General features: G+C 39.7%; 1 protein-coding gene across 2 annotated transcripts in view; it reads right to left on the bottom strand.

The window, feature by feature from the left end:
• Window positions 1–490: 490 nt before the first annotated feature.
• The window catches only part of phf24 (PHD finger protein 24), a 34,510-nt gene continuing 21,181 nt past the window's right edge, over window positions 491–13,819 (bottom strand). Inside the window, exons 4-9 of one of the 2 annotated variants that reach the window (XM_058410983.1) lie at window positions 10,266–10,344; window positions 9,859–10,061; window positions 7,155–7,321; window positions 4,671–4,706; window positions 2,086–2,178; window positions 491–1,755 (exon numbers count right to left, since the gene is read on the bottom strand). In XM_058410983.1, coding sequence (XP_058266966.1) covers window positions 1,659–1,755; window positions 2,086–2,178; window positions 4,671–4,706; window positions 7,155–7,321; window positions 9,859–10,061; window positions 10,266–10,344 — 675 coding nt within the window. In that variant the 3' untranslated portion in view covers window positions 491–1,658. The remainder of the gene's footprint in view (window positions 1,756–2,085; window positions 2,179–4,670; window positions 4,707–7,154; window positions 7,322–9,858; window positions 10,062–10,265; window positions 10,345–13,819) is intronic. The other variant, XM_058410984.1, reaches the window with a different exon arrangement.

Genomic DNA, 13,819 nt, shown 5'->3' with positions numbered 1-13,819 from the left:
TGGCCCCAGGGTTCCTCCTGGTGCATGACAATGCCTGTCCTCATGTGCCCACAGTGTGTGTGCAGTTTCTGGACGACAAAGGAATTGATGCCATTGACTGGCCCTCATGTTCCCTAGACCTGAATCCAATTGAACTCGAACCCAGGACGCTGGAGGTGTGAGGCAAACATGCTAACCACTAAGCCACTGTGCCACCCCCCGAACCAGTGTGTATTTAATTTAAATTTTGGGTGTGAATCAAAGTCCAGCCCTCATTGGGTTGATGATTTTGGTTTCCATTGACCATTGTCACATCATTTTGTTCTCAACGAATTACACAATGTATATAAGTAAAGATTTTCTACATGAATGTTTAGGTCATCCATATCCAATGTGTGATTTCAGTGATCCATTGATTTTTTTTAACATGCAACAAAACTAAAAACAAATGGTTAATAATAATAATAATAATAATAATAATAATAATAATAATAATAACATAGACAGTTGATGGTTGTGGAGTTAATGCCATGCTTTTATTTCCAGTAACTGCTGCGAAAATTTGGAGCGTTGCACTTTCACTTGCACCTACCGCTTCAATTCGACTCAACAAGTGATCACCACTGAAGCAAGTACACATGAGCTGGACCCTCAAAAAGAACAAGACTGTAGAAGCCACTTAGTACAATTTATAAGAGCTGATATTGTTGTAGTGAGCTTGCTTTGCTTCAAAGAATATTTAGGAATCATCTGGGGGAAAAAAAATCATTAAAGGATTCAAACCTCTGGGAATCTTCCGGAGAATTTAAGCCAGTGATTAGAAGATTAGCTATTTTTAATTTTTAATTACAAGCCGTGAATTAGTCTTTGATTTTTGGCAGATTGGGCTTGTGAACAGTGACAGATTCAACCCCTATTATTAGCACGTTTTTAAAAAATAATCATAATAATAATAATAATAATAATAAACATGGTGCATCTAAAACCAGGACATTTTTAAAACGGTGAGGTTCAGGAATAAATACACATATATAATACATATTAATATTCACATTTATATATATTATATTATATTATATTATATTATATTATATTATATTATATTATATTATATTATATTATATTATATTATATTATATTATATTATATTATATTATATTATATATGCAGATAGCTTTCCTTCCTGTTAGTGCTCGTGCTACGCATTACACTGCTAATCGTCTTCTTGTTTACGATGGCTTTAACACGGTCTGTTATCCCATATGAGTTCTGATCACGAGTGACTAACACTGGATATTTAAAGGCTGATGGTTTAATACTGTGGTGCTATTTTTTTTGCTATTTTATACACAGTAAATGGCAGTGCTCCTTATAGCTTACATACAGAAATAGCTGTCAATCTTCTCACCCGACCAACCGCATGGGTTCGGGTTACAATATGTGCCAGAGAAACATCTCAGAAAAACATCTTAGAGTAAAATCTTTTTTCTTTTTTTTTTCTTTTTTCTTCAGTGTGCTGTTATAGAAGTAATAGTGTTCTGTTCGGGACCGGGTGCGTCGATTAGAGGCTTAGCCAGCCTCTGAGTGTCACGTCCTTTATGTCAGTGCCAGGACTTTTTCCACACGTCCAGGGGGCGCTGTTTGACCTCCCGCAGACCCCACCCTGGGTTCTGGTGGGATTACAGGGGCAGGCGGATATGCATGGCGCTGCTGTTGGGTCGAGCAGCCAGGATGTAGATGGCGCTCTCGCGCAGGAATGCGTCCCATGGCACTGGCCTTGAGAGATATCCAAAGAACATAAATAATTGTCAGTTTGACCAATACCTCATGCACGATAGTCTCTGGTACTCATGAGTTAATGTGAACAGGAACAATATAAAGCAGAGTACCCTTAATCATACATTTAGTCATTAGGAGAGGGAACTTTGTTTGCTTGCAGCACAGAACCATAAGGATCATCTCTAATCCATTTATAGTCCATAATGCACTATGTGCTTCTTAAAGCTGAGAGCAAACACACACACACATACACACACACAAACACACACACACACATACACACAAACACACACACACACAAACACACGCATACACACAAACACACACCTGTTGTCGTACTTCTCCATGGCCTTGTCTCTGCTCCTGTCACTGCTTGAGCTGGCAGGACTGCTCTCTGAAATCGGGCCGACGTGGCTGATGCTGTGGAGAAGAGAATGAGTTATGACACACTCCATTTTGTGCCTCCTTTCAACCATACTCACTCTCTCTCTGTCTCTCTGTCTCTCTTTATCTCTTTGCCTCTCTCTCTCTCTCCCTCTCTCTCTCTCTCTCTCTCACACACACACACACACACCCTGATAGAAGATGGACTGATTTTGTACAACACATCTGTATTTTAAAGTTGCAGATGCACGCAACACGATGCCTTTACATATTTCTGCATATCGACACAGTCATTTTTAAAAATATATAAAAGTATTAAGAAAAAAATAGAAAAATTGACAGCAAATAAGAAGCGAAATTAAGAGGAAAAAATGCAGAAAAAGAGTAAGAGTGAGAAACAACTTAATAATATAACCAAGGAAATGTGGCTTGTTTTTATTTATTTATTTATTTACTTATTTATTTATTAGTTCCCTTCTGTTTCGTCTAGCCTAATTCTCCTTACAGAAAGAAAGAAAGAAAGAAAGAAAGAAAGAAAGAAAGAAAGAAAGAAAGAAAGAAAGAAAGAAAGAAAGAAAGAAAGAAAGAAAGAAAGAGAGAAAGAAAGAAAACAGTTTTATAACACAGTTTTTCCTTAAATTTGTCATCCATGTGTAAATGTACCACAGAAAACGAAAACTAAACATGAGCCAGGTCCGTTTCTGAGACTCGCACAGCACAAGCCGTCACTCAGGACTCCAAGTTTTCCTCTTTCTCCTCGAGCTGATTTTAATGAGCTCCGATTAAAAGGCAATAATGGTCACGACATGTAGAGACCAAAGCTGGAGCACTTCCCGGAGGAAAACAAGCTTCTTGCTTAACATGGATAATGGCAGGACTGGATCTGTTAGCTAATAACAACATCAGGACTAGTTCTTATGATGATGATGATGATGATGATGATGATGATGATTAGAATCAGATGACACACTCACCAGCTTGTTTTTAATAGAATTCTTCACTTGATTATGTAAACATTAGCAGGAATAAAAGCAACAGATTTGTAAAAATAAAAAAAAAGATTTAATATTCAATAATAGAATAATAAAATCTGAATTTTCATGTGGATGTGTAACAATATCCACTGTTAATATCACTACAAATAAACTGAACTGAAATGAAATTATATTTACAATTTACACACACACCCCAAATGTAACAGATTAACCCTATTTGGATGGGATTAAAAAATTTAATTTTAATGCCAGCATTTGCTGAAAGTTATTTTTTCGTTCAAATCAGCCATGTTTGTGTTTTTCTTTCTTCAAAACATCCATCCATCCATTTTCTAGACCCGTTTTATTCCCAATTAGGGTCACGGGGATCTGCTGGAGCCTATCCCAGCACACATTGCGTGAAAGGCAGGGGTACACCCTGGACAGGTCACCAGTCCATCACAGGGCCACACATATAGACAGACAACACACACACTCACACTCACTCCTATGGGCAATTTAGAATGACCAATCAACCTAATGTACATGTTTTTGGACTGTGGGAGGAAACCGGAGTACCCGGAGTAAACCCACACAGGCACAGGGAGAACATGCAAACTCCACACTGAAAGGCCCCTGGACCTTCTTGCTGTGTGTCAACAGTGCTGACCACTAAGCCACCGTGCTTTCCTTCAAAACATTACAGATCAAATTATCTACTGCTTTTTAACCAACTCTCTAGGATCCTGATTGTGACTTTGTGGGTATTTTTGGGTTGTTTTTTTTTGCTACACGGTGTCACCTCGGACACGGACACACCTCTGAAAAAGTGAAAATACAAACCCAGATTATTAAATGCCGTGAGTCGTATAACTTTATCAGACTACGCTCCGTGGCTTTTAGCAGGAGAAAGCAAATAAAATCAAACTGAAGGCTCATTACTACGGATGCCATGAGCTACTGATATAAATCCACTTTATATTCACGCATCCCGTAATATCACAAACCTTTTAGTTAGAGCAGCTTTATGGCTTCATTCATTTGACGTTAGATTAATGTGATAATAGAAGCATGTGTGATGCGAATATTGTGTTGACAGACCCTCAGAAACTCCACTGTCCTGTGATTATTTAATTACTCTATAGACGCGGGAATTTGATCACAGTATAGGGAAAAGAAAGTCACTCAGGCAAACTAATCCCTTCCTTATAGGGCTTGTTTGTTTTTGTCAACGAATCTATGTTTAAACTATATTACCCATCAGCCCCCTGCACCTGTCCTCCTCACCCTTACCCATGTCCGGTTTCACCCCCCCCCGTATACGTCCTAGTGTTTTAATTTTTTTTGGTCATCATTTTGTTGACGTTCATTGCTTTATAGATCGTCAGACTGGGATATTTCTTCCTTAATAGCTTTATTGTTTTCTCATAGCCATATAGAATGTAGCTGTTACTTTGATTGAGGTTTTTTATTTATCGTATATTCCAAATATTTAAATAAAAAAATACAAAAGGTAAGTAGTAAGGTAAGGCTTTCTTTTAAACTGTGACTTACCCCATATTCATTATAGGAGAACACAATCCCCTGAGTCTGAAGGAAGCAACACATGCAGTGATAATAAGGATGATGGGAAGATGGATGAGACAACATGGAAGACAAAGACACACAGGTGAAATCCATTACAGCCATTAAAAGCTATTCATACGCTGTGAAGTCAGGTGCAAAATTATTGGCACCCGCCTTGAGAATGGTCAGGTATTGCAAACACAATGATACTAATTGAATATTGATTGAATGGATTCTTTCCATTATTTAATAAAATCAGTCAAAAATCTAGTTGTATTATTGCCACTATATTAGTATACACCGATCAGGCATAACATTATGACCAGTGACAGGTTTGACTACTGGATCAGAGCATCTCCAAAACTGCAGCTCTTGTGTGGTGTTCCCGGTCTGCAGTGGTCAGTATCTATCCAAGGTCCAAGGAAGGAACAGTGGTGAACCGGTGACAGGGTCATGGGCAGCCAAGGCTCATTGATGCATGTGGGGAGTGAAGGCTGGCCCGTGTGGTCTGATCCAACAGATGAGCTACTGTTGCTCAAATTGCTGAAGAAGTTAATGCTGGTTCACCTTCAGTGATCTAGTGGAGTCCACAGGTCAGGGCTGTTTTGGCAGCAAAAGGGGGACCAACACAATATTAGGCAGGTGGTCATAATGTTATGCCTGATCGGTGTACAGTATAATTATTGTAGGATTACATCCTGGATAAATCACCAGTCCACTGCACACATAATTACACCAAGGGGCAATTTAGAGTAGCCAGTCAACCTACTACCAATTTCTGGAATGTGAAAGAAAACAGGAGAACTTGGAGGAATGTAATTTTACGCAGAGAGACCATTTGATGTGGAAGTACTGAACTGCCAAAATTCACCTTCAGTTCAGCCTGACTACCTCTTCTAACCTGCCAGGAGGTTAAAGGTGCATCCCAAATCACAAACTTGTGCACTATTTTACACCATTGTGCAGTATAAACAGTGCAGAAAGTGTTTCCACCCTAAAAATTGCACTCAAGCTTTGCTTACGTAAAGGGAGAGGGGTGGGGCTTCCAAGCCCTGATGATGGATGAGAAAAAAATTCAAGGACAACGCTCGGGAAGACGAGACGCCTCACAAATGTCAGTGTTACAATCGTTAGTGTTCCATTTGAGAAGATATGACCCTTCTAAATCTCAAGACAAACCAGAAAAGGTAGGTATATGTAGTTCATGAATGGAATTCTTACCTCTGATTGGACGAGACATCTGTCACTCAAGATATACAAGCAGTAGGAAATTGAGTATCTAACTTTATTTCTTGTACATGTGCCTTCACTTTGAACCATTTTTCTTTCAATAGTGACACTTCTTTTAAAGAAAATAACAACCATATTTATATTTATAAGAAAGTTTAATTACTTCAATGCTACTCTGAGGAAGGACGTTCATATGGCGTGATTTTGGGTATACTGATAGCGTATCATGGTGTAAAGATTAGTTTGCGATCTCTAAAAACACACCTGAAGAACACAGGAATGTTTGGAAGACCAAACTATTCCAGATTAAAGGATGTAAGGAGCGCTATAAGAGCAGAGCTGTGTTCATACACACACCAATCCACTTTCTACTGCTGCAGCTACTGCTGGACTTCCTGTAGATCCTGAGTGACAGATGTCTCGTCCAATCAGCGGTAAGAATTCCATTCGCAAACTATACCTACCTTTTCCGGTTTGTCTGAATTGTTATTTTGTTTTGCACTTCTCAGCCACCGTACACAGCTTAAGACTTGGGTGTAGATGAAGATTTACAGCACGTTGTACCTCAAACATACATCTTCCCTTCCAAATCCTGGATTACTGAATGATACTTTCAAAATGGCTGCATGTAGGTTATCAGAATTCTCCTGGAAATGGAAATCGTCGTTATTTCAAACTTATTAGCTTTTACAAGCTGCTTAACATGGAAGGCGTGTCGGGAAATGTTTCATTAACGCCAGGCTTTATCTCTTCCCCCGTTCCTCTGCTCCCATTTCCTTTACTGAAAACTTTTCTTTTTTTCTTTCTTCATTTCTCTACTTCTAATTCTTTCTGCATGCTTAAAATCCCATCATCGTCCGACAGCAATTTGTCAGTTGTAAGAAACGAAATCTTCTACATGGCTCACAAGATTACCAAATACTAAGTAGCGTCTAATTTATCCCTGAGAGCTGAAGATAGATTGATTTAGAATTTCACCCAGAAGAGGATAGTTTTCCTTAGGGGTTTGTTCTTGTTCTACATCCAGATTTCTGTAAAGCCGCTTTGTGGCGGTGTTTATCATAAAAACAATTATTAAAAATGGCCACACTCGTGCAGATTTCCTGCTTCCTGAAGGATTCTGAAGGACGGAGAAGGGCTTGTAATTAATTTCTTTAACCTTAGGCCTGATTGTTTAAGTGCTCATTACGGAGAATGCATGAAGAGCACTGTGATTACTCCGAGTTAGACGTCTTGACCCACCTGACGTTGCAGGACTGAGGCTCTTTGCTGTGCTTACGGAACCATGAAGCTTGGGCTCGCCGGCTCTCTCCGGCCGTGATGACACCGTCTTTATCCTGGTCAAGACTCTGGAAGACTGCACGCGCTCGGTCACGCTCTTTAGCCGTGAGCAAACGCACCAGGGAGTTCTGGGGGCAAAATCAATACAGAATAAACATCTAGGAGCTTTTATCATTTTCACTGGAATTGTTTTCATAGGGGTGTGATGACCACGAATATATTTGGTCAAATTAATTACAAATTAATGTCCTCTTGAATCAAGACGAATCAGCTTTACTAGGAAACTAATTGATGATAGTGTGTAGTGATGAAGCAGAGCTAACATTCCCACACAAAGTCAATTATTTTAATACAACAGTACATCTAGCCAATTATTACAATTATCTATTTATTAAAGTATGACAAGTCATACTTTTTATCCATTTATGGTTACATTTACCTTTATAGAACATCCACAGGGAAGCTCAGTTCCTGTTCTCACTTATTATACTTGTATTTATTTTAAGGTCTAAATCTCCACACTGATGTATTCCATTTAAATTCATTTTCATATAATGCACTGAAGGCCAGTTTTCTAAAAGGCACAGCCTGCCAGTGAAAGCAACAGATGGGTAATTAACAGCCGTAGCACGAAAAAAAAAAATATGTGATTAGTAATAATTGTGTCATTACATTCCATCAAAAACTGTTCCAGCTTCTGAGAACAGAGGGGTTTAGTAGTTTTAAAACATTTCATTAATATTCAAAAGCTAATGTTCAAATGAATATTCAAGCTGCTTTCTAGCATATAAATTGCAAACCGTTATCGGTTCTGACTGTACCAATGGATTAGCAAGAAAACCTCGTTTACTTCATAATATTTATTGGAGGTGTGGCCTTTTGCGTGACAGTTTTAGTGTAAAAAGTGTGGCCTCTGGATTTGTTCACTGAAGAAGGAGGCATGGCTTTTGTTTTAGTAAGTCACAATGAAGGAGGCGTGGCTTCTGTGTTAGTCAGTCACAGTGAAGGAAGTGTGGCTTCCGTATAGGTTATAGTGGTGGAGGTGTGCCTTCTGTTTTAGTCAGTCACAATGAAAGAGGTGTGGCCTCTGGGTCAGTTCAATGAAGAAGGAGGCATGGCTTTTGTTTTAGTCAGTCACAATGAAGGAGGCGTGGCTTCTGTGTTAGTCAGTCACAGTGGAGGAGGTGTGGCTTCTGTGTTAGTCAGTCACAGTGAAGGAAGTGTGGCTTCTGTCTTAGTCAGTCACAGTGAAAGAGGTGTGGCCTCTGGATCAGTTCCAATGAAGGAGGCGTGGCTTCTGTTTTAGTTATAGATGGGCAGGGGTAGCTTTTTGTTTCAGTCAGTTACAATAAAAAAGGCTTCTGTGTCAGTCAAAATGAAGGAGGTGTGGCTTTTGTCTCAGTCAGTCACAATAAAGGAGGCATAGCTTAGGTTTTAGTCAGTCAGAATGAAGGATGCGTGGCTTCTGTGTTAGTGATGGTAGTGGAAGTGTGGCTTTTGATTCAGTCAATCAGAGTAAAGGAGGTGTGGCTTCTGTGTTAGTTATGGTAGTAGAGGCATGGCATATGATCTATTCACGCGTAGCTTCTGTGTTAGTCAGTCACAGTGAAGAAGGTGTGGCTTCTGTGTAAGTCACAGTGAGGGAGGTGTGGCTTACGTTTCAGTCAGTCACACTGAAAGAGGCATGGCTTATGATCTAGTCACGCGAGGCGTGGCATATGATCTAGTCAAGCGTGGCTTCTGTGTTAGTCAGTCACAGTGAAGGAGGTGTGGCTTCTGTGTAAGTCACAGTGAGGGAGGTGTGGCTTTTGTTTCAGTCAGCCACACCGTAAGAGGCATGGCTTTTGTTTCAGTCAGCCACACCGTAAGAGGCATGGCTTTTGTTTCAGTCAGTCACAATGGAAGAGGCGTGGCTTCTGTTTTTGTCAGTCACAGTGGAGGAGGCATGGCTTTTGTTTCAGTCAGTCACAATGAAACAGGTGTGGCATCTGTGTTAGTCACAGTGAAAGAGGCGTGGCTTTTGTTTCAGTTAGTCACAATGAAAAAAATGTGGCTTCTGTGCTAGTCACAATGATGGAGGTGTGGCTTTTTTTCAGTCAGTCACAATGAAAGAGGTGTGGCTTCTGTGCTAGTGAGTGACAGTGAAGGAGGCGTGGCCTCTGTGTTAGTTATAGTAGGGCATGGGTAGCTTTCTTTTCAGTCAGTCACAATGAAAGAGGTGTGGCTTCTGTTTAAGTCACAGTGAGGGAGGTATAGCTTCTGTGTTAGTCGCAGTGAAGGAGTTATGGCTTGTGTATCTGTCTCTCACATCGAGACATGACCTCTACATCTGTCTCTCATAGTGACGGAGGTGTGGCCTCTGTTTCTGTCAGTCCAAGTGGACAAGGTGTGGTCACTGTTTATGTCAGTAAAATTAAAGGAGGTGTGGCTTCTTTGTCACTCACAATAAAGGAGGCGTGGTCTTTGTGCTTATTATTGTTAGAAAAGGGGGTGTATAATCAGTGCATATTCTTTTTAGTGAAGGAGGCATAGCATAAATGATCTAGAAGTTCTGATGTCACAGCTTTTCTCCCACCAACATAGCCAGCTTTACTAATATTTGGTAAAAATAAAGAAGTTTAATAAACGTGTCTGCACACACAAACACAAGCTGACCCTCTCGTACCTCTGTCCGAAATTTCTGCAGCACTGACAGCGACTCGTGATACAGGAAATCTGACCACTCTATCTGTCCCTTCTTCTCTGGGTCAAGAGCAGCAAACTGGGCCAGCACCTCCTCCTCCTGATCGTCGGTCAGATCCTTCTCAAACAGCTGCTTGGATACAAAGTGCCTGTACTGAAGGAGCTCGTCTGAGACGAGGCAGGATTCTGAAAGAGAGGAGCAAAGAACTGAGCCTCAGCCATCACCGGTCCTGGTGCACAGTGAGACACAGAGCTAATTAGCACACACTGTGATAAATGAACTGATGTTTTTAATAAGCTACAACCATCTGGGGTGCATGCTTAAGTTTTCCTACAGCGCTACATAGCTGAGGACAAAGAGGTCATGACTAGACATGTGTGTAGATGTACCTGGGATGATCTTGCACTGCTTGAACGTCTCCATCAAGCTGTACATCTCTTCTTCAGTCAGAAGCAAGTTCACGTTGTCCTGAGAAAGACATTATCATTAGCATTGAGTTTTTTTCCTTGTGTTGAAAAAGAGCAATATGGAAAAACCATTACCGGGTGAGCCAATTAGCTTGTTAGAGTCACTCACACTAACACCCACTGGAAATCTACAAGTCTGGAGGTGCTTTTCGTCTCCTCCTAAAACACTTTTGGGATAATTAACAAGCTGTTAAGAGGTTAAAGTGGGCAGTGAAGAGACAGCAGTCTGTGCTCGGGTGAAGTAAAACAGGACAGGACACAGTGCTCAGGTCTTGGAGCTTAAATCTTACAGCATGGTGGGGTGAAGTCAGGGTTAAAAAGTGAGAATTTGTTGCCAGGTGTCTTATAACAACCCCGTACAACCCCTGAATACCCTTTTTCTAACAGCATGTTAGAACAAATTCTGCTTCACTGTGGCCTACAAACATGGCCACCATGGACTCTTTAAGAATTATTCATTTGTTTCTCTCACGTTTGTGATGTTTACTATGACCCAGTTATTGAATTTCATCTTTTCTCTGTTCTGGACTTGTTTGGACCGTGTTCATAGCCAGACTGACCCATGCCTGTTTTGACCCTGCTCTTTCTCTGTTGGATTGTTCGCTTTCTTCGCTTCTTGTCTCCTAATTTTTTTAACTATTTTCTAATTTTGTGTAAGAAAAGCACTGCATTTGACTCATAGCTCCAAGTGTTTGTCCTGGATTTGCAGGATTTGAAATGACAGCCCTGGGTTACCTAGAGATATACCAGCTGGATCAGTTGGATTCTGAGGACTTTAACAACAATGAACTCCTAATCAGGACACAATATATCATTCTACATATGCTGTATCTCCATCATTGAGCACTGAAGGCTTCAGCATGGAGGAGTCAGTGTTTAATCTGTAAGTCAGATGTTGAGCTAATTTATGAGCTCATGGTTACACAACTCCAACTGACTGTAGAAAGGACATTATTTATAATCACACTCTCCGATGTTTATGATAATTCACACTCTCTGGTGTCACCCAGATGAGGATGAGGTTGAGTCTGGATCCACTCAAGGTTTCATCCTCTTATCATCGAAGGGAGTTTTTCCTTCCCACAGTCGCCTCAGGCTTGCACATTAGGGATAAATAAAAACAAATTTAAATAAAAGTCTAATAATAATCTTGAACATTTTACTATATTTCTTATGTTCTGTAAAGCTGCTTAGAGACAATGCCGATTGTTAAAAGTGCTACACATTTGAATAAGCGTATGAATAAAACCCGGTGCAGCTGTCAGGGAAGCTGTTATGGAAAATTAATCAACCCTTTTCTGACCAATTAGAGTGCAGCATTCAGCAGCAAAGGAATCGTATGAACAGGTTCGGGGAACAAGGAACTGTTCTTTTAAAAGCTCAAGCTCTTTCTTAAACCTTTGTTACATCTCGCTATTCTCTCTCTCTCTCTCTCTCTCTCTCTCTCTCTCTCTGAAAGAAGTGGGTGAGATATGAACAGTAGATGAAGAGAGGATAATAATCACACTGATTAATTGGACTCTTAAAAAGGCCTAATGAGTTCGCAGTGCCTGAAGGAGGAAGCTCTCAAGATCAAATGCAGCCAGGTCTCTTTGATATCAAAAGCTGCTCATCCTCAGACAGAGCTCTTACTCCGCTTTTCCAATGCACCTCTTTAAAGGCTGTTCGCGCCAGCGGCGGCCGAGACGCTCGCTTTATCGGCTCTGTTTCAACAGAAGTGCCGGACAGATGGAGAGGGCATTGTGCTCGGGGAGATTAAACGTTTAACCCTTCAACTTAAACACAACACTTCTTTTACTAATATCAGGTTTATAAGGTGCTTGATTACTGACAATTAAAAATGTCTGAGTGGAAGGCTTCCGAAGAATTATTTAGTTCTGGTAACTGGTCAAATTAAGCATCAAACTAAGATAACATAAAATAAAATACAATTAAGTTACATTAAATAAAATTAAATTAAATAAGATAAAATAAAATAAAAGTTTGTCATCCTTTTAACTAATGGTCTAAAACACTGATATAAAATATTTCAACATTAAAGCTATTTTCAAACCTATACACATTTTTTAATGTCCTTTAAGTGTTTTATATGAATCTTCTGAAAATATTTTGGCATTTCTTTCACTTTGTACCTCTCAAAGATGAGAGACAACAAATGCTTTTTTTTTTTTTATCAGGTCAAGCGCGTTCGTGAAAAATGAGCCGTCAGAATGAGTGAATAGATATACATGAAAAAATGACGCCAATATTTTTTTTAGGATTTTCTTCAGCTCCCAATTTAAACCGTAGCTGCATTCAGTCAGTTGCACAAAGCCGGTCAATTTCTCTTCATTTTCTGTTCCTGAAGCTAGAACAAAGGTGAAAATCTTCCTCGCAAACAGATTTCATTCACCAGTCTGTCTTTCTGCATTACTGATTAAAATAAAGCTGTTTTAGAGAGCAGGTTAGGCTAATTAGTTACCTGATATTAGCTAGGTTGCTAGTATCAGTATAAGTGTTCACAAATTAGCATGAGATGATTTTTCTGAAATGGCATTAAAAATTCTCCAACTGGGTTTTTTTTTAGTAAAAAATATGAACAAATGAGTGTGAAAACACCAAAAGTGTTGACCACCAAACTCTCTGACCATCATTCGGACATATTTTTTTTCTAAAAAGCAAAAACAAAACTAGCTAATATAGAAATGATAAACATATTAGAACAAACACATTGAATAAACTTGTAAACAATTTGTCTGTTTTCTCCTCAGCTTTGATTTTGAGGAATAAACCCACAGTCACAGCTTTGCTAACATTTTAAGCATGTAATATTCATGCTCTTTGTTTACTATTGTTCCCAAAATGACACTTTATTCCACCTGAACAGCGTTGTGTAATACCAGGAAACATTAACCAGCTGTAAGATGAGGTATAACGAGGAAGAGGAAGCCGTGTCATGTTTAAAAAGAGCTCAGTTCATGATAAGGGCTGTTACATCATCGGTGACTGGAAAGTGTTTCCTGAGATGCTAACCACTGGCGAAAAATCGATGCGACACCTCGGATAAAAGTCTCCACCAACCAATTTTGTGCATGTTGCAGTTTCATCTTTCCACCATGCTTCTTGTCATTCCGCGTTAGCCTTGGGTTCATCCTGGCGCGTGGTGAAACTCGGCTAATGTCGGCTAGCGTGTGGAGAAATATATCAAAAATCATGTGGTGTCAGTCCACTGGGAATTTATGTGGTGAATGCAATCATAGATAGGCTCTTTCTCTCTCTCTCTCTCTCTCTCACACACTTTATCTCTGTCTATCTATCTATCTATCTATCTATCTATCTCTGTCGGTATTTCTCTCTCTCTCTGTCTCTATCTATCTATCTATCTATCTATCTATCTATCTATCTATCTATCTATCTATCTATCTATGTCTGCACTTCTCTCTCTCTTTGTCTCTCTCTATCTTTATCTCTCTGTCTCTCTCTTTCTCTGTGTCTTT

The sequence above is a fragment of the Hemibagrus wyckioides genome, linkage group LG16 (genome assembly GCF_019097595.1).
Source record: "Hemibagrus wyckioides isolate EC202008001 linkage group LG16, SWU_Hwy_1.0, whole genome shotgun sequence".
NCBI classification, from domain to species: domain Eukaryota; kingdom Metazoa; phylum Chordata; class Actinopteri; order Siluriformes; family Bagridae; genus Hemibagrus; species Hemibagrus wyckioides.
Note: the sequence above shows the minus strand (reverse complement) of the source record. Positions and strands in the feature narration are given on the sequence as shown.